A 25,880-nucleotide genomic window follows, 5' to 3' on the forward strand; every position below is an offset into this window, starting at 1 on the left:
TTTAAGCCTTGAATATTTATGAAAATCTTAGAATATTGATTTTTAAACCTTATAAAAACTACTCCAAGAGTAAGAGTCGATTCTTATAAAGTCAAGCATGCAGAAGTACACGTGTGGTCAGATTTAAGAAAACATGGAGAAACCCTTGAAAAGCCCGTGAGGTTGGCAGTAGGTTAGAAAAGTACTAGGTAGCTAGGTGATATTATACCACCATAACCTACGGTGATACACACTTGGTTTACATAAATCAAAGCTCCAAACACGAAATCTATCATTTTGATGATGTTTAACATGTCCTATTTACTATTTGCTTGTGTTAAAGTTTAATCAAATAGGACAGTATACTATTTTTAAGCCAGCCCTATTTTCGTGAATTGTGAGCCGCCGTCTCAAAAAATGAATATGATGGTATATTAGACATGAAAGAACCTTCTGTTAGATTAATCATTTGGTGGCTAAATCCATACAAACAAGAGTGTATTACCAGGCTCAACTTTCACTTGTCTTGCTTTTCTTTCTGACGACAGATTTGCCATATCTTTTCATAGGAGCCTTAGCTCCCACTTGAATTGTTTCAATATGATTATGTGCACCTCAGTCTCTGACTCCCTACAGGTGATCGTTTAGCCAGGGAATTCCAATTTCAAATGGCTTCAAGGAAAACGCACAGGCCTCTTCTTTGACTAAAAATACCAACTATTTATTTAAAGGAAAAGACTTCATCAAAGGGTTTAATGTCTAAATGCCTAAAAATTACAGCTAATAGCTGAAACAACTGAGATTATCATGTCCCGTACCCCACCAACAAATCAAACCCCAATAATGCCGACAATAGGAATTGGAGAATGAAACGACAGCTTTTGCAGTTCCGCTAATAGCTATTGGAGCGTGAAATTATTAGAACTTGTGATGTTGCAGCTATGAAAACAGCAGAAGACTTTCTCTTTCGGTTGCAAACAAACAGGAATAGCCAACACCAATATAAAATGTTCAAAGCTCACAAAATATGTGAGTGATGAATCACCAAGGGCAAAAAGTTCTTTTTTACAATTTTCCTTATCATCTGTGTTGCAAATAAATAGGAACTGACCAACTGAACTTCCTAAATCTGTGGGTGATCGGCCTTCAGTGCTCTAGTTTACAGAGAAAAATTTGATAAAGAAATATCAAAGAATGAATAAATAATACAACCTGCACCAATTTCTTTGAAGCAAAATTCAAGAATCAAACACAGCCTTGCAGTTCACAATCCCAAACGACTCATTTGTTGAGCTGATTATCCAGTAATGCCACTAAACAGGTTGATGCTTCGAGTGATTTTACTCTATGCCATCTCAATGCGACTGTCAACACTTAAAAACTGGAACCTGAGATCAACTTATCATGCAGTCCCAGTAGCCCACTGCTGCCAATAGATATGCGTGGCAACCGAGGACATTCAGGTGAGATGAGATTCACCCACAAGTTTGCCAGCGTCAAAAAAAATTGCTGCCCATTCCACAAAACCGATTTCATGCCTGAACAACAAGACAACAAGCAAAATTAATGATTAAAAGTGACTGCATTTCATGTAATCAAACAAATTAACTGAACATGCATAATGCATTCCTTGGCATACCGTGTAAACAATTCAATGGCAGCAAAGAAAAATGACATAAATGAGCCAGTCCGAATACAGAATTTTGAAGATAAACAAGATCCACACTCTGAATAGATTCAATAGATTCCAACAATGACTTTATCTTCTCCCTGTCTTGAAGTTTGATTGGAGAAATACTTGCAAGCACTTCTTTTAGTCCAGAGGCATTCCACTCTGAGGCACATTCCTTCAGAAGGATGGTTATCTCCCTAGAGGTTCCCTTGCGTAGAAGAATCCACGGTTTGTACAGTTCACATGTTACCTTCAGCACCTCTGAGGCTCTGTAAACTTCTCCAAGGGAAAGAAAATATATCATGCCTATACCAATCACAACATCAGGAATTAACCAAATGATATCATGCAAAACTAGGACAGCGCAGAATAGAATGGAAGGGTCCAACTTCTTGGAAATGTTCAAATCCATTCAAGCTGAATTTGAAGTGAATCAAGAATTTTACATCATAAAGGGATTTTGAGGCGATTTACCTCGGGTATCGTCAAGGATTGCTTTATCCACCTGATTCTCTAATGCTTGTCTCCAAATCAAAGCACCATGCTGCAATTCCTTGCAACATGCTGAAATTATCTTAGACCATGCACTTGTGTAAGCAAATTGCTCTTGAATGTTTGCAACGGCTATGATCCGTAGCACTGAAATAGTATGCTCAAATAATTCCAATGCTGAGCTCAAGGATTCTTTTGCCTGGTATAACCATTAAAAAACAAAATAAGTTCAATAAACTCAAGACGACTGAAAATGCAGGAGACTGCATTTAACATCAACCTAATTATACTACAGACACTTGCCAATACTGACTTTAATGGAGTCAAGTTCTAAAATTTTAGCTATCCTGTTAAAACTCAAAAATTTCTGCAAAGGTAAAAAAAAAAAAAAATCATCTCCAATGTAACTCATGAGAATGAGGCCATGTTTTAGTGGAGTTAAAATTAGAAATAATACAGATCATCTGTGCTGGATCTAGGTAGATCCAAATCCAGAACTGGCCTTCATCAATGTACTGTGCCCAAATCTAGGGCTGCAGAACAAGCCGAGCTTACTCGAGCTCCATTTAAGCTCAGCTAGAACTCATCCGAAAAACTAAACGAGCCAAGCTTGAACAATGGCACAAGCTCGATATAGATAAACAAGCCAAGCTTGAACAGGTCGGGCTTTTTCATTTTATGTTTAAACCGAGACCATACAAATGTGATCTATGTTCTTAATTTTATAGGGTTAGATCTTGGAGTGTTTGTAATAACCTCAAATTTTGTAATTTATTTATTTAAATTTATTTGAAAATAACGAGTACTTTTCTAATTTTGGGCCTCGGATCCATTACCGGATCCATAAAAAGAACATGTAAATAACCCACAATGGGGTATTAAAAATATACTTATAATAGTTATAAATAATTAATAGTATAAAAGAAAAGAAACGAAAAGAAAAACCGAGTATTTAAGGTTGGATCCGTGTTTGGATCCAAATGGATCCAACATAGGGATCTAAGATCCAAAAAAAAATGGTCTTTATATCCATATTCATAATAAAACTAATAATATAATATATGAATAAAATTAAAATTTTTTTTTATTATCCGAGGATCCGCAGTTGGATCCATTCGGATCCAACTGATGGATCCACATGGTTGGGGGTCGGGTTACGGGCCTCGGGTCCGGACCCGAGCCGCACCCCCTGTGTAACCCTTTTTAAAGAAAGGGGCAACCCGATAAGGGTTGCCCGTTAGGTCTTCAGCAAAACAGGAAAGGGGGGAAGGGGGGGGTTACGCAGGGCGTAACCGACCTCCCCCCATCTCGGCGTGAAGGGGGGAGGGGTCTTGCCCGATAAGAGGGAGTGGAGAGGGGACTCTCTTCACTCGCCTCTCTCTCTTTCCCTCATCTCCCTCGTGTCTCTCTCCCTCTACTCTGTCCCCATCTCTCTCCCTCGGTCTGTGTGGGTGCGCCGGAGGCAGGGAGGTCGCCGGCGAGTTTCTTTTGGCCACCAGCCACCCCAGGCCACGGCAAGCAACCTCGGTCACGGCAGCCGCGTGGAGCGACACCAGCAACTCGATCTTCGCGTCTCCAGCCTCCGATCGCCGGAAAGATCGCCGGAAAACCAGCGAAACAGGTACGGTGCTTCTTAGATTTCGGGTGAGGGATCGAACCTAGGTTCGATTCCATGTGGGGGTTTGAGGGTAGGATTTGGGGTTTACATCAACCCTAAACCGAAAACCCCAAATCTATGATTTGGGGGTTTTCGGATTTTCATCATCAAGGGGATGTGTGATTTCGATTTTTCTGAGAAAAAAAAAAGGTTTCCTGTGTGTGTGCAATTGATCCCCTTTGATGAAAATCTTAGAGATTTTTAATGGGTGTTTCGGTAGATGATGTTTTTGGACGTTGGTATTGTTTTTGGAGCTATATAGCCTTTGGATCTGTTTGTTTTACTTGTTTTTCTTCATTTTGGATTTTCTTGTGGTGTTTAGTATGTTTGTATTACGTAAAGAGTTGAATTGCTTAGGAAAAATAAATAGCCTGGACAGAGATTGCTAATTTGGGCGATTTTTCTTCAAGTTGGTATTTGTGAAATAGCAAAAAAAAACTGTTTTGGGGCACGTAAACTGTTGGGTTTCAGTGTTGATGTTGAATGGGGAGGAGGTTATGAAGGTTGTCAGAAACTCTAATAAATCAGATTTGGGGGATTCGGTTGTCATTATCAAATTAAAATAAAACTTTATTTGGGGTTTCGTTATCATTGTATGTGCATAGGGAGAGTCATGTATAACCTGACTTGGGTAGGTTACACGATGTGCATTAGGTGCATCATATAAGTCTTTATGAAGTTTCTTGTAGACAAAATCTTTTTATGCTATTGGATTAAAATGTTCATATTAAGCCCTTGAAATCATAACACCCAGACTTATGAAAGGCTGCATGATATAAATGAAATTTGAGTTGCAAAGCTGGTAGTCAAGAAGGTCCTAGAAAGAAGAGGTTTCTACCAGAAGATGATGATTTTTATCAAGATAGAACTTCATGAGTCTTGAAGGTAGGAGAACCGATGGCGTACAAGTAAATGTGAATTATGAAACACCGAATGAGATTTGGGAGGTGAATCAAATTCTGTCTGGGCACACATGACCTAGTGATTCACTAGAGAATGAATCAGTCCAGTTGCCTGTCTAATATCCAAATTTGTTGAAAAACATAAATAGGTGGTCGCATGGTCAATTTAGTGGTATTCTTTTTACCATTTCTTAAAGGACAGTTGATGAAATTACATAATTCAGGATATGCGATGTATAGAGGCAGCTATTTTAAGAAGAGAGAAAAAAAAAAAATGAAACACCGAAAACTCAGTAACTCTTGGGAATTAGAGGAAATTGGCCTTAATATGGATGCACCACATGCCTGATGATTATACCTGCAGTGATGATATGCACATAAAATTCTTGACTATTTAAAAGTTATTTTTCATGTTATTCAAAAATAAAATTTATGGTCATACTAAATTTCTAGATAAGTGGTTTAGGTTGTGTAGGCTAACGTGGTATAGCTCGGTTCTTGTGATGGATCAAACTTTGAGCATTTTAACAACATAGAATGCCTTGCTTGTTTTAGACTGCTTGTGCTGGTCATCCATGTAGACTGATGTTTTAAAAAAAAAAAAATATGTGCATGATAGCATGTTTTCAGCTGTACACTTATTATCAATTGTGATTGCTTGTGTGTCTAGCCTTGTATGTTTATTTCATTTTTTTTTAGGGAAAGTCTTGTATATTCATGAAAATGCTAATATGCTTAGACTTGATTGTTATGCTTGATTGGGATATTGTTGTCTAGTTGTTTGCATGGGCATGAGCAATCATGGAAGTAATGTTTGATTTCTTGAATCTACATGCATGGGTATTCACATGATATAATAAAATCAATCAAGGAATGACAACATGCATTTTGGTATAAATAAGTGAATCCTTGCACATGAATCTTTGAAGCCATGCTTGTGAGTGTTGTTTCATGACCATGGTTATATTGGCACATATGGATATGCATTTGGAAACACTTGTCGTGGAGGTTTATGCTTTCATTTGACTGTTATGATTATGGTACTCATGGGTGTGAGCATGATTCAGTTTTTATTAATTCTTCTTGAACCGGAACGCTTGATTATTGGGTGAATTGGTACATGTACACTCACACACTTAAAGAAACCATGGATTTGGTTAAATATGTGATGTAGGTAACACACACATATTGAAAATGCATATGAATGCATTATGACATGCATATGGTTGGATTTATGATAAGTGCACATGCCTTTGGCACTTTGGCTTAGTGTTATAAATAAAACACTACTTTTGTTTTGTGATGTGATGCTTCGATGGCCTAAATGGACTGTCATCGGCCTGGAGAGTCGTGGGTTTGGTTTTCTTTTACTTATGTTTTAAATGCATCACTTAAACCACATAAGATGGTTTGGGCACATTATTATACTGTTCTAGTGGTTTATACGGGCTAGAGTCCCGAATGGGTCCCTGCAAGGGCGGATGCGGGGTTTTCACTTTACTTTTGCATATGTGTGGCAAACTTAAAGAAATGGACTTAATGAATAAGAACAGTGTAATATACATTCTGGGATATCTCATCTGGAGTATGAGAATCTTAGATATCCGGTCTTGGGGAGACTGTGAGGATACAAAAACTCCGTGTGCGTTGTTGCCCCTGAACCCGATATTGAGGTTCTTCTCCTGGCCACGGTTTTAGGGAGAGTCCGCCACTTTACCCGGGAGTGGTGTGTTGGTCACAGCTGTGAGTTTGTTTTGGTATACCAAGAAAGTGGCGCCAGTGGATGTTGTTTTCCCTGGTGTCCCCGACTTTGGATGCTGTTTTCCAAGGTTCCGATGGATGGTGCTGTTTCCTGATATCGGTCGAGGGCTAAGTTTGGAACCCGGTAACAAAATACAAATTGTGTGAAGCTACCCCGGGAACCCTACTTAACCTCGGGGATTGTACCCGTTTGGTGTATCCGCGGGCCACTGTAATTAAAAAGAGGAACTTAAGGATGTGTGCATTTAATAGGACATGCATATGGAAAGAGGAAAACTTAAATGGAAGATAATAAATGGTTCATGCATTGCAGACAAATCATGCATATTCCTGCTATGCATTAGTTCATGCATATTTACCTGTTCACTTAGTTGTTTATGTTGATCATTGTATGATGTTGATCTATTTTACATTTAATTGCCTTATTGATTAAGTTATGATCAATGTTGCATATTTCGTGTTCCCTCCTGTTAACTGTTTAATTATGCATGAATGGTTAATTGACTTAAGAATTGAGTATAATTGTATTTCTTCAAAATATTACATGGATCTTATTTATGCTCTTTTTCTTATTTGATTCATTAGGGAAACCTGTACGCAGAATTCTTCGGATTTCTGACCCTCTTATTTTATTGGTTTTTTCCAGGCACAGGTGAGCAGTGAAGTCGACTAGCTTCTGAGGGATACGAGGGTCACAATTGTTTCAGACGGCTTCACTTACGGACAAAGTGGCTCTACTGTTATTTTCTTTTAGTTCTTCTGATTTCCTGCAATTTGATATTTCACTGTTGATATGGAACATATTACTCTTATTGATTCATTAATAAAAGAGTTTCAGTGGATTGGTTATGATTGATAAATGTAAGTTGCCTTGTGGTGTGTGGTTATCCAACTGAAATTGGAACTGTAGGGACCCCAGGTCTCTGGGAAGTTTTCCGCGACTCTTAGAAAAAAAAAATATTCCGCATTTTTCAAAGGTAGGAGTTGGGGTCGTTACAGTGTTAGATTCTTACAGATGGGTGGGCTTTTATAGTGTTGAAAAAACAACAATCCAAAATCTTTGTAAAATTTTGAGGCTGTAAATATCGTTTTTTCATAAAAAATACATGATCCTAGTAAATCGACTATGCCGAACACATCTACGGGATTGGAATTGCGAACAAAACACCAAAAAAGCTTAAAAGCCCATTTGGCATGTTTCATTTGGCTATTTCATTTAGCATGTTTGTGTCTTTCTTTCTCTCTCTCTCTCTCTCTCTCTCTCTCTCTCTCTCTCTCTCTCTCTCTCTATATATATATATATATATATATATATATATATATATATAACTCCGCCTGTGTATAACTGTTTAGTTATACACTGCCGGTCCCAAGCCCGGATAAAGGAGGAGGGTTGCGGTAGGCCAGTGACAAACGGGCAAGGGTTGCTAGGTCGTCGCCCAGAAGCGACGCGTCACACCGGCGCCCGGGTGTGGTGTCAAATAGGCAAGGGTTCCCTCACTTTGTTGGACGGGTGGTGGTAAAGAAGATAGTTCAAGACCATAAAATTAGGTTAGCCACTTGAAACATAGGGTCTTTAACTGGTAAGTTGGTAGAGTTAGTAGATGGTATGTGTAGGAGAAAGATGGATATTTTATGTCTACAAGAGACCAAATGGGTAGGTTAGAAAGCAAAAGTGATAGAACCTTGAGGATATAAGATTTGGTATATATGAATAAATAGGAATAAGAATGGAGTAGGGATTGTTATTAGTCGTGAGTTTATAGATAATGTAGTTGAGGTCCGTAGGAAGGGTGATAGGATTTTACTTATTAAATTAGTATTAGGTACGGATATTATTAATATTATTAGTGTTTATGCACCTCAAGTAGGTTTAGATGATTCCATTAAGCGTCAATTTTGGGAAGATTTAGATGGAGTAGTACAAAGGATATCTTATGGAGAAAAGCTTTTCATCGGCGGTGACCTTAATGGGCATGTAGGCATTAGTAGGGATGGATTTGAGTGTATCCATGGAGGCTATGGTATAGGAGAAAGAAACGAAAGTGGAGAAAGGATTTTAGATTTTGGTTTGTCTTATGATATGATCTTAGCAAACACTTGGTTTAGGAAGAGGGAGTCTCACCTAGTAACATTTAAAAGTGGGGTTAATACGAGTCAGATAGATTTTTTCCTACTTAGAAAGATAGATAGGGGTTGTTGCATCGATTGTAAGGTTATACCGGGAGAAAGTGTAGCTACACAACATAGAGTCTTAATTTTAGATCTTAGAATTAGAAAATGCCGCAAAAGGGATAGACATAGGATAAATCCTAGAATTAAGTGGTGGGCACTGAAATGAGCTAAACAAGGAATGTTTGTAGAGCAGGTAGTTAAGGAAGTTGATTAGTGTCTCGAGGAGGATTCAAAATCAATGTGGAATAAGATAGCGGGTGGCATGAGAAAGGTGGCTAAGGAGGTATTGGGTTAGTCTAAAGGTGGTGCACCGCTCGGTAAGGATACATCATGGTGGAACAAGGATGTCAAATTAGCTATTAAGGTTAAAAGAGAGTGTTATAGAAATCTAAGTAAGAGTCGTGATAATGAGAATTTGGAGAAGTATATGATAGCAAAGAAGGAAGCTAAAAAAGTAGTTCGGAACGCGAGGGATAAGGTATATAAGGAGGTTTATGACAAGTTGGATACCAAAGAGGGCGAGAAGGATATTTATAGGCTTGTAAAGATGAGAGATAGGAAATCGAGGGATCTGGGTATGGTTAGATGTATCAAAGATGAAACGCAAAGGGTTTTAGTCAAAGATGAGGAGATTAAGGAGAGATGGAAAGATTATTTTGATAAGCTATTTAATGAAAGTCATGCTCAGGATCTTGGAGTCTTCTCCATTCCTTTTCATGAGATGAATCGTGACTTCATGCGCAAGATTCAAAAGAAAGAAATTGCAGAGGCTTTGAAGAAAATGAAATCAAGAATGGCAGTTGGCCCAGATGGTATACCTATCGAGGCTTGGGAGAGAAAGGTTTAGAATGGTTGACAAATCTTTTTAACAAGATTTGGCGGACAAATAAGATGCCTAATGAGTGGAGGAGGAGTACTTTGGTGCCTCTATATAAGAATAAGGGTGATATACAAGATTGCACAAACTATCGTGGTATAAAACTCATGAGTCATACTATGAAACTTTGGGAGAGGATGATTGAGTCTAGGTTGAGGAAGGTTGTCATGATATCGGAGAATCAGTTTGGTTTTATGCCTGGAAGATCAACTATGGAAGCTATACATCTTCTTAGACAACTTATTGAGAGATATAGAGAGAGGAACATAGATTTGCATATAGTTTTTATTGATTTGGAGAAGGCATACGATAGAGTACCTAGGGATGTTCTCTGGTGGACAGTGATGAAGAAAGGTGTTTCTCTCAACTACATTAGTATAATTAAAGATATGTACGAAGGAGTAGTAACCAATGTCCGCACTTGTGAAGGGGTGACAACCAATTTTCCTATAACGGTTGGGTTACATCAAGGATCTGCATTAAGCCATTTCCTATTTGTTATAGTGATGGATGAGCTTACGAGATCAATTCAAGAAAATGTGTCGTGGTGTATGTTGTTTGCTGATGATATTGTTTTGATTGATGAGTCTAGAGTTGGGGTTAATGCTAAGTTAGAATTATGGTGACAGACATTGGAAGCAAGAGGTTTTAAGTTGAGTAAGAGTAAGACAAAATATATGGAATGTCGGTTTAGTAAGCAACGAAGTAGTGATGGGAGTGTAGTGAAGCTTGGTGAGCAAGAAATACCGGTGGATGACTGTTTCAAATATTTGGGATCTATCATTCAAAAGTACGGAGAAATGGATGGAGATGTAAATCATAGGATAAAGGTTGGATGAATGAAATAGAAAAGTGCAACTGGAGCGTTGTGCGGTCGTAGAATGCCATTGCGGTTGAAGGGAAAGTTTTATAGGACGATAATTAGGCCCGCTTTACTATATGGTACGGAATGTTGGGCTGCCAAGAAACATCATATTCAAAAAATGAGTGTAGCTGAGATGCGTATGCTTAGATGGATGTGTGAAAATACAATAAAAGATAAGATTCAAAACGAGGAGATACGTAAGTAGGTAGGCATTGCATCCATTGAAAATAAGATGAGAGAATCGTTTACGGTGGTTTGGACATATTCGGCGAAGGCCTAATGATGCTCCAGTTAGAAGGATGGAGAAATGAGAAAATATATTAGTTAAAAGAGGTCGGGGTAGGCCTAAGAAGACTTGGATGGAGATGATAGGAAAGGATATGAATGCTTTGAACCTCACCGAGGATATGGCATTGGATAGAAATGATTGGAGGAGAAGGATTCATGTGGAGGACCCAGAATGATTTTTTTTTGGGTTCATATCGCCGACCCCAATTGTTTTGGGATGAAGGTGTAGTTGTTGTTGTGTGTGTGTGTATATATATATATATATATATATATATATATATATATATATATATATAACGGTGAAAAATATAAATGTGATGAAATTCTTAGAACTAGCTATGAAATGTTTCCTTTGTCCCTCCAATCTGTTTATGAGCTTTGCGTATATGTGTGTTGCCAATCTAGTGGGTCTTCTGTAGATCTAATCTGCTCTGGTTCTCAAAATTAAACCCAGCCATATATGGATTTGGGTAGGGCTGCACACGAGCTGGGTTTAAGCTGAGCTTGGGCTGGTTCGAACTTGGCTCATGAAAAAATAACTGTTCAAGCTCGTCTCGGGCTTGAGCTGAGCTTGAAATGTCTCTGTTCGTGCTCGGATCAGCTCAAAATGAGCATCTTCACTTTTTCAAAAGTTTTGAGAACAGAACAGCTTTGGGATTTGATATCAGCACTTCTCTATAAATGCCCAATGTCTGATCCGTTTGGGTAAGATTCCTTTCTTTGATAGTTTGCCAACAATAAAACTACATATCAAACTTAGGGCGTCATATACCTATATGACCCGAGCTTAATCGGGTTAATCGAGCTTGATCAAGCTCATCCATTGAGCATGTTTGCATCTCTCTCTCTCTCTCTCTCTCTCTCTCTCTATATATATATATATATATATATATATATATATACATATATATATGTGTGTGTGTGTGCTAAATGAAACATGCTACACACACACATATATATATAGGGTTTATATTCAGTACAATCGATTGTACCTATAATCTTGTTTGATCGAACAATACAAGTTGTTTTGACACAATCTAACCTCTTAGAAGTGTTCAACATGCTTGATTTAGTAGGAATTGACTCTTGGATCATGTTTTTTCAACAAAAAAACATGCTTTTATGAGTCGGGAAAAACCAGAGTTACCGGAAACGCTTATAGAATAGGGGAAGCGTGCTTCCCCGGGACGCGTTTCGGAAGCGCGAAACGCAGCGCTTCCGAAACGCGAGGGGAAGCGCTGTAATGAAGTGCCGGATGAAGTCTCCAAGCGCAAAACAAGAGAGCACGCACATACACAAATAGCCACTAATGGGCAAAAGAACAACACAACCACTTAAAGTGGTAAGGCACCCAAAAGAAGAGGAAAAATATATATTCCACTCAAAAGGCTTCAAAGAAGCATACTTTACAATGGGGATAAACCCCTTTATTTATAGACAAAAGAGGAGGCCTTGGAAGGGCTCCTAGAGGGACGTTGGAGCCCTTCCAACGGTCATAAATATGACCGTTGGATGCTCCAACGTCCTCCTAGGTGGGGGCCATTCCAAGGTGGAAAAGAAAAGAATAAAGAAAATAAAAAAAGGGAAAAAAGAAATAAAAGAAAAGAAGAAAAGTTACAATATGCGATAAGAAGTAAAAAGACTGTTTTACCCCTATTGGTCTATTTTACAAAAGATATAAATATATATATATATATTTATATATGTAGATAGACACATAGACATATATATAATTAATATATATATGTGTATGTGTCGTGATCTATATATATAAATATATATATGTACAACATATTTTAACACCCCCCCTCAAACACACGGTGAGATCACCGAGAGTTTGCTAAGGAGAAAGAAGAAACGAGGCGATGGCAAAGCTTTGGTGAAGAAGTCCGCCAACTGGTATTCGGTTGGAACATAAGGCAATTGAATGGTGCATCGTAAGAACTCATCACGAACATAATGACAATCCATCTCAATGTGCTTTGTTCTTTCATGAAAGGTGTGATTGCTGGCAATGTAGATAGAGCTCTTGTTGTCGCAGCACAGCTTTGAGGGAGTTGAGAATGAGACTCTCATATCTTTAAGCAAACTTCTTAACCATACGATCTCCGTGGTGGTAGTGGCCATCGCACGATACTCGGCTTCAGTAGAAGAGAGTGAAACTTTCTGTTGCTTCTTACACCTCCAAGAGATAAGTGACTCTCCAAGAAACACACAATATCCTGTGGTAGAAATACGATCATCGGGGTTACCACCCCAATCAGAGTCAGTATAAGCAAGTAAAGTAAGAGGTGAAGAGGAGGGTAAGAATAATCCTTTTGTTATGGTGCCTTTCAAATATCTGATAATTCTCATGACAGCAGCCATGTGAATGGTGGAGGGAGCGGTCTGAAATTGACTTGCACTATGAACTGCATGAGAAATATCGGGCCTAGTGATGGATAAGTATGTGAGAGACCCAATCAATTGACGATAAGGTGTGGGATCAGCTAAAGGAGTGTCATCACTGGCTCTCATCTTGGCATTAATTATTTCTGGCGTCTCCACCTTCTTGTCATCAGTCAGTCTAGACCGATCAATAATGTCGGAGGCAAGCTTCATCTGAGAGAGAACATACCCTTTGGGGGAGTATGCAACTTCAATACCTAAAAAATATCTTAGATAACCAAGATCAGACATATCAAAATTTTCTTTTAGAATATTCTTAATAAGGTCAATACCTCTCTTATCATTACCTGTGATAATCATGTCATCAACATACAATAACAGAATTGTAATGTGATCATTAGAATTTTTAACAAACAAAGCAGTATCAGAATAACATGAAGAGAAACCATTATCAAGAACTACTTTGCTAAAAAGATCATACCAAGCTTTAGGTGCTTGTTTAAGACCATAGAGAGCTTTATTTAACTTTAGAATATTTCCTTTACCAATTTCAAGACCTGGCGAAGGATCCATAAGGACTTCTTCATATAAATTTCCATTTAAAAAGGCATTTTTAACGTCAAGTTGATATATAGGCCATTGTTTGATGGAGGCTAAGGCAATTAAAGTTCGCACACTAGTCATCCTAGCTACGGGAGCAAAGGTTTCCTCATAATCAATTCCATATTCTTGGGCATAGCCTTTTGCAACCAAACGAGCTTTGTATCTCTCAAGAGATCCATCACACTTGGTTTTAACTTTATATACCCATCTACACCCAATTGCCTTTTTTCCTAGTGGTTGGGGAATAATACTCCAAGTTTGAGCTTTGTTAAGAGCCTCTAATTCAGCTTTCATTGCATCAATCCAATGTGGATGATCTTTAGCTTCTTTAAAAGAAGTAGGCTCATGATATGAATGAATTAACATGAGACAAGCCCTATAATTAGGTGAGAAAGATTCATAAGATACAAATTTTTGTGGAGGTCTACTATTACGAGAAGATCTCCTAGGTGCATTAACAGGTTCTTCTAATGAGAGATCTTGAGAATATCTTTCAAGAGCAGGTTGATGTTCATTTCCTGACCGCCGGGTATATACATTTATTTCATTAAGATTTTCAATTTGAGAATCATTATCATGTTGAAGTATATCATTATGATGTGAGATGCCATCACAAGTATTATCGCAAGTAATTGCATATGGTGTTTCAACTCTAGGAGCAAGATCAAATAGGAAGGAATAGTCAAAGTCTTCTCTAGATGTGTGAACATCAAATCCATTTTGATCTTCAAGAAAATTTACATTTCTTGATATATAGAGTTTATTATTTCGAGTATCATAGCATCTATAACCTTTTTTATTTTCACCATATCCAATGAATGCACATTCAATAGCTTTAGGTGATAGTTTATCTTGTCCTTGAATAAGCACAAAACATTTACATCCGAATATCCTTAATCTATTAAAATATGAAGTAATTTTGAATAATTTTTCAAAAGGTGATACATTTTTTAAAGAAGCAGAGGGCATACGATTGATTAGATATGTTGCGGTAAGAACAGCTTCGGCCCAAAAGTTTTTAGGAACATTTTTAGAAACAAGAAGTGTTCTTGTAGTTTCAATTAAATGTCTATGTTTTCTTTCCGCAAGACCATTTTGTTGGGGGGTTTTAGGACAAGATCGTTGATGTAAAATTCCATTTGTTTTGAAATAATTTTGAAAATCTTTAGACATGTATTCTCCTCCAGAGTCTGATCTAAATATAGCTATATTGTTTTGAAATTGGTTTTGAATAAGAATATGAAATTCTTTAAAATTATTAAAGACATCGGATTTGTTTTTAATAATGTATACCCATGTATATCTAGTAAAGTCATCAACAAAACTAACATAGTAGGAGTAGCCTCCCTTGGACAGAACGGGTGCCGGTCCCCATACATCGGAATGCACAAGTTCAAAAGGTCTTTTTGACACAAAATTACTATGAGAATACGGAAGCGAATGAATTTTTCCAAGGATACAATCATTGCATGTGAATGTATTTGTATTACAAAATTTTTCCAAAAAAGGAAAGAGATACAATTTAGAAACACTAGGATGTCCAAGTCTTTTATGCCAAGTCTCAATATCTTTGGATTGAACATGATTACAAAATGATTTGGTTGGCAATGACAAAAAATCCATATAATAAAGATCCCCTCTTCTATGGCCTTGCCCAATCCGCTTCCCGGACCGGAGATCCTGCACATAGCAATGGGTAGGTGAAAAAGTGACATTACATTCAAAATCGGTAATTTGGGAAACGGAAAATAGATTTAAATTAAGTTTTGGAATAATTCGAATTTTGGGAACAAAAAATTCTTTGTTTTCATTATAAGTTTCCTCAAGATTCCCAATGCCTTCAACATCCAAGGATGTTCCATCGGCAGTGGAGACAAAAGATTTAAATTTGTTGAGACTTGTTTTTGATAAGAGTGATGCATTCGGAGTCATATGAAAGGAGGCACCCGAATCAAGTATCCAAGAGGTCATACCTGGGAAGGAGGAGATAGCGGCGCCGGAAGTGGATGGTGTAGAGGAGAACTGAGAGGAGCTCATCTTCATGAATTGTTGAAGAGTTTCGGTAAGATGAGCAATGGACTCTTTTATGTCACCATCTTTCTTTGAGTCTTCATTTGGAGGAGCTTCACCAACGGAGGCCACCTTCTTTTTAAATCTTGGGCAATCCGGACGAATATGGCCCGGTTCATTACAATTATGGCAAATAATTTTCCTTCCTCCACCACCATTATTTTTGAAAAAATGAGGTGGTTTGTATGGCCTTACATTGTTGCCGGGTCTAGACACGGCATGAACTTCATCAACATCTCGTTTTAATGCCAAACGAGTCTCTTCTTGACATAGGTCGGCCAAAATATCACTTAGAGGAGTAGAGGCCCTATGGAGAAGGGATCCTCTAAGTTGCTCAAATTCGGGGCGAAGCCCATGAATAAATTGGAAAAATCTTTCTTTTTCCATTTGCTCTTGCCTCATAGCAATAGCACTACCTTCCCATTGGGGTTCGAGAAGGACAAGTTCATCCCATAAAGAAGATAGGGCACTATAGTAGTCCTTAATACTCATATAACCTTGTTTGGTAGCTCTTACCTTTTCTTGTAGAAAGAAATGCCTAGCAAGGTCCCTTTGAGTGTACATGCCTTTCATAAAGAACCAAGCTTCATTAGCCTTCTTGAATTTGGCGAGATTTGCACAAATCTTTAATTCAACATTGTTCATGAACCATGCTAAAATTTTAGCATGCTCACTTTCCCAATCTTCTAATTTAGAAGAGTAATCAAGAATAGCCTTCTCTTTTTCCTCTTCGTTCAAAGCTTTTTCCTCATTACCTTCAAACTTTGTTAACTTCAATTGTGGTTCCGGAATGGTTCCACATACATAACCCCAAAGTTTTTTACCTTTGAAATTGTTTTCCATAGCGGCCGCCCACATGTGATAATTGGTCCCATCCAATTTGAATGAGAGGTCGATTTTTGCATCCTTGTTGGCCATTTGTAGAAGAGGAATATGAATGCACGAAAGAGAGGGATATTGCTTGTCAAAAGAAGATCCGTTGAAGCTTTATCAACCAAGGCTTTGATACCATGTAATGAAGTGCCAGATGAAGTCTCCAAGCGCAAAACAAGAGAGCACGCACATACACAAATAGCCACTAATGGGCAAAAGAACAACACAACCACTTAAAGTGGTAAGGCACCCAAAAGAAGAGGAAAAATATATATTCCACTCAAAAGGCTTCAAAGAAGCATACTTTACAATGGGGATAAACCCCTTTATTTATAGACAAAAGAAGAGGCCTTGGAAGGGCTCCTAGAGGGACGTTGGAGCCCTTCCAACGGTCATAAATATGACCGTTGGATGCTCCAACGTCCTCCTAGGTGGGGCCCATTCCAAGGTGGAAAAGAAAAGAATAAAGAAAATAAAAAGGGAAAAAAGAAATAAAAGAAAAGAAGAAAAGTTACAATATGCGATAAGTAAAAAGACTGTTTTACCCTTATTGGTCTATTTTACAAAAGATATAAATATATATATATATATATATTTATATATGTAGATAGACACATAGACATATATATAATTAATATATATATGTGTATGTGTCGTGATCTATATATATAAATATATATATGTACAACATATTTTAACAAGCGCAGGTTCAATTGAGGAAGTGCGTCCCCCTTTAAAGGGAAGCGCGTCCCCCTTTAAAGGGAAGGGCGTACCTCTTTAAAGGGGTACGCGTACCCCTTTAAAGGGGGACGCTATTATGGAAAGGTCGAGTTTGCCCTTAATTTTTTTTTTTACACATGAATATATTTTTTACCGAGGTTAAAATGGGTATTTTATAAAACCCGTGAAAAAATAAAATCAAAAGGGGCTTAGGGTTTTGTTTTTTCACGCGTTCCGACTCCTCTCTCTCTCTCTCTCTCTCTCTCTCTCTCTCTCTCTCTCTCTCTTGAGTTTTCGGCGAGCTCCGAGTTCCGGCGACCTCAAAAAATTCCGGTGGCCTCCACCGACTTCCGAAGATGTTCACCTTCAGGTACGCTATCCCCCTCTCTCACGCTCTGTCACTCTCTCTATCTCTCTGTCGTGCGAGCTCCCCTCCAGTCAGCAACACCAGTGGGATCCAATAGGGTAGTTTTGGGGAAAGTGATCAAGGGTTTTTTCTTTCTCGGTGTAGATCTATCGCAGGGTTTTTTTTTCAGGGTGTATATCAAGGGTTTTTTTGTTCCTGTAGATCAAGGGTTTGTTTGTAGTTTTTTTAGTTTCTGATTCATTATCGCAGCCGTTTTTTTTATTCATTCTGCATGAAGCAGTGGGTTGTTTTTTATTGTCTCCATGATACTAGTCTATTGATAGCGTAAGCAATGTAATATTAACTTCTTATCTAAACAGATGGTATGCATTCGTCACAAAACTTTTCTGATATAGCTGGATTGTTAATTTGCATTGGCCATTATGTGCTGTAGCTTCTTATTTAACTCTTCAGTTGTTTATGATATGATGGTGATAGTGTATGTGGAAGTTCATTTTATACTTCATCAGTTGGCAAAGAAAATCAGTGCACCGGATGGGGTGGAAGTATCATTAGAGATAACATGATATTGTTGATGGTTTTAATGATCTTAACTATTCTACACTGATGAATAATTTTTTTGCTAATTGGTGTATAACGGGTATAATATGCAATATTATTGTTTTATTGGAGAGCATTTGAGTGTGCTGTTCCCACATTTTAAAAGCTATTTCTTCAGTCCGATGTACAGTGAGAGGCTGAGAGCTGCTGGAGGATGTGAGCTGGTACAAATAGTAAATGAACATTATCATGAAGAAGATAACCGTAATGATTTAGAACCTCAGTTCTAAGTCTATTGTCTCAGAGATTAATGTTTGCCAAGGCTGGTAGCACTTTAATGTTCTCCATTTGTGCAAAATTAAGTTGATGGGTACTTGGAGAATTTCCCAATGAGTCGGGTATTGAACTTTAGTGGAGTCCTGAAAGAAAACTGGATTTATATGTTCTTGATCTGATTTAGCAGTTCAATCAAACTATTTTCTCTCTCTATATTCTCAGTTATTTATGTTGCTTGTTTCTTATTAGAACTTGAAGTGCCTGTTTGAGTATTTAGTTCAGTGATAGTCAGATTGCACGTAATTTCCCCCCCTTTTTTAGCTTAGTCTTTTGTTTACATCCCCATGCTTTGTGTTCTTCACTCTCCATTATTTACTGTTAATAATAGCTTTTTTTAAGTGTTTTAGGTTGATTCTGATACTTTTATGATGCAGATATATTTGCATGTTCTTTGCTTCATTAATGACCATCTCAAGCTATGATCACGATAATTCTGATGACGATGACGATTCTTTGTACAATTTGGAGCATGAATCATCTAGTGGTGTTGGGAAGGGCAAGAAGAGGTCTTCTGCTTGTCCATATCAGTTTGAGGACCGAAACGAAAATTGTTTTGATGAGGAAGATGAAGAAGAATATGACTTGGATGACTACTATTCTGAAGATGACCAAGATGATGAACCACCTAGCATGCATAAAACAACAATGCTATGGCGCCATGTATTGAAACAAAAGAAGAGTGGGCAAGGAAAGCAAGGTGGAACCCAAGTTTTTATGTGCAGGCACTGCAAAAATATTTATCATGGGTCATATACTCGAGTTTTTGCACATCTCATGGGATCTCCAAAGGGACAAAGTGTTGGGATTGCCTTTTGCCCTGAAGTTGCAAAAAATGCAGAATTGGCAAAAAAAATTAAGAGGCAAGTTCGTCGAGTGGAGGTTTCATCAAGTGCATTTGAGTTGAGGAGATCAAGAATTGATACTCCGAAGAAGCCTATTAGTATGACTACATCATCTAGTGGAAGCCGAAAAACAGTTGATATTCGTGATACCTTTAAAAAGGTAGAAAGAGATTATATAGATCACAAAATTATCAGATTTTTGTGTGCAAATGGCATACCTTTCAATGTGCTTCGATCACCATATTGGGAAGAGATGATATCTGCAGTTAGTAAAGTGCCCGGATATAAACCCCCATCATATGAAAAAGCGCGAACAACGTTGCTTGACACTGAGAAAGAGTGTGTTCACAGGGAGTTAAATGAATTTCGAGAAAAGTTTTAGGAGTTTGGAGTTTCCATTGTTTCAGACGGTTGGACAAATATCAAGAACAAACACTTGATAAATATACTTGCCTCAAACTGTTTTGGCTCGATGTTCTTATATGCAAGCGATTTTTCTAATGTGCAACAGTCAGCTGCAAACATTGCCGAGTTTTTGAAGACGGGATTTAAACTTGTGGGGCCTTCTAATGTAGTGCAAGTGATTACAGACAATGCAGCAAATTGCAAGTTAGCAGGTGAAGAATTAAAACAAATGTACAAGTATATTTTTTGGTCACCTTGTGTTGTGCACACACTTAATTTGATCTTCAAGGATTTGGCACATGAGTTTCATTGGTTGGGAGAAACATATTTGCAGAGTAAATAAATTGTGAAGTATATCACAAATCATTCAAAAGCACTAGCAATCTTTAGAAGCAATGAAAAATTAGAATTAATAAAGATTGCAAAAACAAGGTTTGCTTCACATTATACTACTTTGAAACGCTTGCTTGATGTGAGGGAGAGCTTAAGGCTCACAGTAATTTCAGATAGATGGAGTGATTGGAAGCAATCATGCACAGATGAAATTATGAAAAAAAGGGTTGTTACAACAGAAACAACTGTTCTTGATGAAGAATATTGGGATTCTGTACGTTTAGCATTATTGATTACAAAAACCATCTATAAGATGATTAAATTTTGTGATCAGGAAGGCCCTATAATTGGTGAAGTGTATGAAGGCATGGACAACATGTTGGGGAAATCAAAGACAATCTAAAAGGACAACCAGATTTATATGAAAAGATTCATAAGATTGTCTCAAATAGATGGGACAGAATGAATGTGCCTCTCCACATGCTTACTCCAAAATATTACGAGTTGGAGTATCTCAAAATCCCAGCAGCAGGAGGGGTCAAACGAGTTTCTGCTGGTAAAAATTTAATTCTATCTATTTAATAAAGTTTAAAGTTAAATGATTTAATTATTTTATTATTTCATTTGCATTTCTCTTGTTATAGTTACTAAACATTTTTTTTTGCAGAAAAGGATAATGATATCTTAGACGGTGCAATGCTTGCGCTTGAAGTCATATCTTCTGGAAATGAAGAGTTATCTACACTTTATAGGTCACAACTTGTGGCTTTTGCATCAAGAAGTGGAAGATTTAGCCGAAATGCAGCACGAATAGATGCACTGAATCCTACAATGTCAGTGCTTAATTGGTGGCGTTTTTATGGTGGTGATACACCGGAGTTGAGAGCATTAGCCATTAAGGTTTTATCTCAACCTATTAGCACATCTTCTGCAGAAAGAGTGTGGAGCACCTATAGTTACATTCACAATGTTAAAAGAAATAGGCTCAATGAAGATCGTGTTGATACCTTAGTGTATATTCATTCCAATCTTCGATTGATTGACAGATATAATTAAACTGTGTTGTACTTTTGTTTTGGTATTTTTTTTTCTCTTTTTTTATCATTGATTGTTTATTAGCATTCATATTTTATATTCTTGTTATAAAAGGTGCAACAATCGCTATAAAGAAGGGCCTAGTCGAAAATGGGATATCAATCCAGAACTTCCTATTGTAGAAGAAAATACGTTGAGATTAGAGGATATGCGATGGAGAGATTTGGATGATAGTGCACAACAATCAAGCACTATTTCCAAATCCAAACATAAAGATGCACAACCAAGAGCTCCATTACCTCCAATAATTATACGTACAAATGAAGTTCAAGAGGATACAAATCAATCCATCAGAGCTAGTAGAACTGCAGATATACAAGAGCGACCATCAGTTCCTCATGGTCGGATTGATCGTTTCTTTAGCCGGAGACCTAGGCAAGGTATGTTGATATTGTGTTTTTTATATTTTAAATTATGGTTTTTGAACATTTTAACTTTTTAACGTATTCATTATAGGAAATGAAGGAAGGAGCAGAAGACATGGTCGTGGAGGACAAGATGCACGTGATGATGCAGAAAGTTCGTGATCTATTGCTGACTTGAAGGAGAAGAGAAAGATGACAGATTGATGAACTCTTGAATTATTATTTTTTTTTATGATGTAGTTGGAGTTGTCCAACTTAAAAACTTTTATGTTACTTTTTTGTCATGGTCTTATAATATTTTTTTGGTATACTTTTATTTTGAATCTTGCATGATGAAGTGAAGTAGTGGATTATGTTAATTTTAAGGTTAGACTTAAAGTTTAGAACATTGTAGCTTATAATTTACAATTTAGAAATTTATAGCTTCTTAGGTCGCTTCCGGTTCGCTTCCTATGTCGCTTCCGAGACGCTTCCTATGTCGCTTCTGAGACGCTTCCCGGTTCGCTCCTAAGTGGTCCCACGCTTCCCGCTTCCTAAATTTTTGAAAGTGCCTCGCTTCCGCTTCCCGTATCGCTTCCCGCTCCCGCTTCCTCGACTGGCAACTCTGGGAAAAACAATGCCTTCATAGCTGTTGATTTTTGGATCGCCGGAAAAATCTATATACAGGTTGGATTTCGGTAATCCAAAAGTCGATTCCTACTAAACAAAACATGTAGATCACATCAATGGTGTTAGATGTGAGAAAAAAAATCCAAACGAGGTGACTCCACCCCATTTGCGATGTTGATTGCACCTACAACCAACTGTAGCAAATCTTAACCCATATATATATATATATATATATAGAGAGAGAGAGAGAGAAGGTAGTAGCTGCCTAAGGCAGCCTACCATGAGCAAAAAGGAGGTGGTGGGGGGGGGGGGTGAGTTTTTCCGAAATCTGACCGCACATATGTGTTCGACATGGTTTATTTGCTACAAAACAACACTTGGATCATGTTTTTCGATAAAAAACGTGATTTTTTAAGCCTTGAATATTTATGATATTGATAAAAAATTTACACCATCGATTTTCAAACCTTATAAGAACCTAACAGGGATCAGCTATTTGAAACAACCAATCACACAACAGCATTTCATGTGGGACCTGCACTCTGTAGCTGTGGGCCCCAGGCAATGTTGTCATATGATTGGCTAGTGTCACATAGCCATGGCACTTAGCCGCTCCTTTGATCTCAACTCTATAATACATGCATGTAGGAATCGAATGATGCAAGAGCCCATTCCTATAAAATTAAACACATAGAACACATTTGTACGATCAGTTCGAAAAAAATGTGGAAAAGAACCCTTCAAAAGCCCCATAGGCACTGATTGGTATATGCAGCTACTCTCTACACTATATATATATATATTGCAAGGTTGTTAAATGCGATGAGGCGAAGCGAGGAGTAAGCCTTGAGGCGTTGAAGCGTAAGCTTCATGATCAGCCTCTCTTGCAACACCAGAAGGAGAAGCAGAAGAAGAAAAAGGGGAAGGCGACCGATTCTGAGACCGAGGATACGCAACTCCGCTCGCTCATGAAGCAATTCCTCCCTGTCATCTCCCGCCTCCTGAAGATTTGCCATAACCTCCTCTTGAACCCGTCATCAGACGGAGATGATCGTTGTCGTGCCCTAGAACTCTTTGAGATCTTCAAGATGGCGCTCAACTACTTCGGTTGTATCTCACCCTGCCTTAATGTGAAATCTTTCAAGGCTGAACTGCAGAGGTATCGTCTCGTCCGTCGGTTGGAAGCCTGGAGGCTCCACGATGATGCGTGGGAGCAGTGCTACGTGATCCTGATGCCGGGCCGTTTTCATTTCTCTGGTCCATTGCAATGGGGTTGGTTGGTTGGACTTCGCGCGTACCAGTCAATTGTTAAAATACAAGAATACGAAAGTCATACTGAATTTAAGTAAGGGTACATTCATCATTAACAAAAAGAACCAAAACCCTGGGGTTTCCGTAATTTCTTTCGTTGTTCAATTTTTTTCAACAAATTTTTTAAATTTATTTCATATGATAACCCATCCACCATCCGTCGTCGTCCCTTTTTAATAATCATTTTTTAACTCAGAGAGAGAGAGGGAGAGGGATTTTAATAATCGTTTTTTTATAATTGCATTTGAAATTTTCACGCGTCTTGTAAGCTCGTTGGGTCGTTCTTCTTCGTCTATAAAAGGGGCACTCCTGCAGAGCGCCTTTTGTATCAGAACTCGCTCATTGTCTTCCTCGGAGTTGGAGATTGCAGAGCTCAACAAAAATCGTAAGATTTTTGGGGATTTTTAGTGTTTCGTGAGGCAGATTTCCTTTTCTGGCGTTCTTTTTTAGTTTAACAGAGAATTTGCGTTATTTTTCTTTTTCGTTACGTAGGCAGAGCGCCTTCTATATCAGAACTCGCTCTTCATCGTCCTCAGAGTTGGAGGTTGCAGAGCTCAGCAAAAATCGGTATGATTTTTAGGGATTTTATACGGTCTCGTGAGGCAGATTTCCTTTGTTGGCGTTCTTTTTTAGTTTAGCAGAGAATTTGCATTATTTTTCTTTTTCGTTGCGTAGGCGAAAATTTGAACCCAGAAGCAAAAGTCGAGAGAGAGGTTATGATCGAAGCTCGGGATGATTTGGAGATATTTTTGCCTTTTAGTTGATAAAATCCTGAAAAATTAGCATATTTTGGAATATTTTTGTTGTTTTTTTTAAGTAGCTAATTTTAGTGAAATTTTTGGTTTTCGGTACATTTTAGAGAAATTAGGTATCTATTGTCGAACGTTTTCGGCGTGGAGGCCGAGCCTGGTGACGCGGATGCGTACGCCTTAGAAGCGAAGCGCGTCTCGACGCGAGGCGCACGCTTCACCGATGTGAAGTGTGCGCTTCCAGATTCAAACGCTTCACTACAGCGCCTCAGTACCTTGAGCGTGCGCTTCGCCTGTGAAGCGTACGCTTCAGGTACTGAGGTGTTCGCCTCTCACAACACTGATATATTGTAGAATAAATAATAGAATATGCAGAAAAGAGAGAGAGGGAAAGACGTCAAAATCTTTATTAGGTCTAATCTCTTCTAGTTTAAATAGAGATTAGCCAAAAGAATAAATTTATATTTGGGTCCCTCATTATTTAGAAAATACCAAAACAGCCTTAAGAATAAATAAACTTTAACGTGGTTGACTTATCTTAACACTTCCCCTCAAGCTGGAGCATAGATATCAATCATGCTCAGCTTGCCGCAACATTTAGAGAAATTGGACCTGGCAAGAGGCTTCGTAAAAATATCTGCAACTTGATCCTCAAAGATTACATGCTTGGTAGAGATATGTCCAGCTTGAACCATATCTCTCTTATGTAGTGGCAGTCAACTTCAATATGTTTTGTCCTCTCATGAAATACTGGATTATTGGCTATATATGTAGTCACCTTGTTATCACACATCATCACCATAGGAGATGAAACATTCACTTGAAGATCAGTCAGCACAGTTCGAACCCACATCAATTCAGTTGTCGTTTGGGCCATAACTCTATATTCTGATTCGGCACTCGACCTAGCAACCACGGTTTGCTTCTTGCTTCTCCAAGAAAATAAGTTACCTCCCACAAATACACAGAATCCTGTGGTAGATTCTTGTAATGAAGTCCCAAATGAGAGAGGTGAAATCTCCAAGAGAAAGCACGGAAGCACGTACATACACAAGAGGCCACAAATGGGCAAAATAAACCACAAAAAGTGGTCAAACACACAAAGAGGTAAAAAAATATATTTTACTCATAAAATGCTTCATAAGAAGCTTAAAGAATACATGGGGTCATGCCCCTTATTTATACACAGCAAGGGACCCAAGGAGGGGCTCCCATAGAGTCGTTGGAGCCCCTCCAACGGTCATATTTATGACCATTGGAGGGGTCTAACGACTCTATGTGGACCCCTCTCCAACAATAAAAAAGGAAAAACAAAAAAAGTTAAAAAAAGAAAAAAGAATAAAGGAAAAAAGAAAGAGAAAGCATATCTAGAATATGCGTGTACATGTGAAATGACAGAAATACCCCTATCGGGTATTTACAAAATAAATATATATATTTATATATGTAGATAGACACATAGACATATATATGATAATATATATGTGTATGTGTCGTAATCTATATATATATATATATAGATATATATATATATATGTATATACATCATATTTTAACACCCCCCTCAAACACACGATGAAATCACCGAGAGTTTGCTAAGGAGGAA

At 38.0% G+C, this 25,880-nt stretch overlaps 1 protein-coding gene across 2 annotated transcripts in view; it reads right to left on the bottom strand.

Moving 5' to 3' along the window:
* Window positions 1-982: 982 nt before the first annotated feature.
* LOC149819553 (uncharacterized) overlaps window positions 983-25,880 on the bottom strand; it is a 74,863-nt gene continuing 49,965 nt past the window's right edge. The window contains exons 4-6 of one of the 2 annotated variants that reach the window (XM_089985728.1): window positions 2,126-2,342; window positions 1,619-1,927; window positions 983-1,517 (exon numbers count right to left, since the gene is read on the bottom strand). In XM_089985728.1, the coding sequence (XP_089841854.1) occupies window positions 1,354-1,517; window positions 1,619-1,927; window positions 2,126-2,342 (690 nt within the window). In that variant the 3' untranslated portion in view covers window positions 983-1,353. Of the gene's footprint in view, window positions 1,518-1,618; window positions 1,958-2,125; window positions 2,343-25,880 lie in introns of both variants that reach the window. The other variant, XM_089985727.1, reaches the window with a different exon arrangement.

The sequence above is a fragment of the Nuphar pumila genome, chromosome 13 (assembly GCF_984573655.1).
Source record: "Nuphar pumila chromosome 13, dmNupPumi1.hap1.1, whole genome shotgun sequence".
Taxonomy (NCBI): domain Eukaryota; kingdom Viridiplantae; phylum Streptophyta; class Magnoliopsida; order Nymphaeales; family Nymphaeaceae; genus Nuphar; species Nuphar pumila.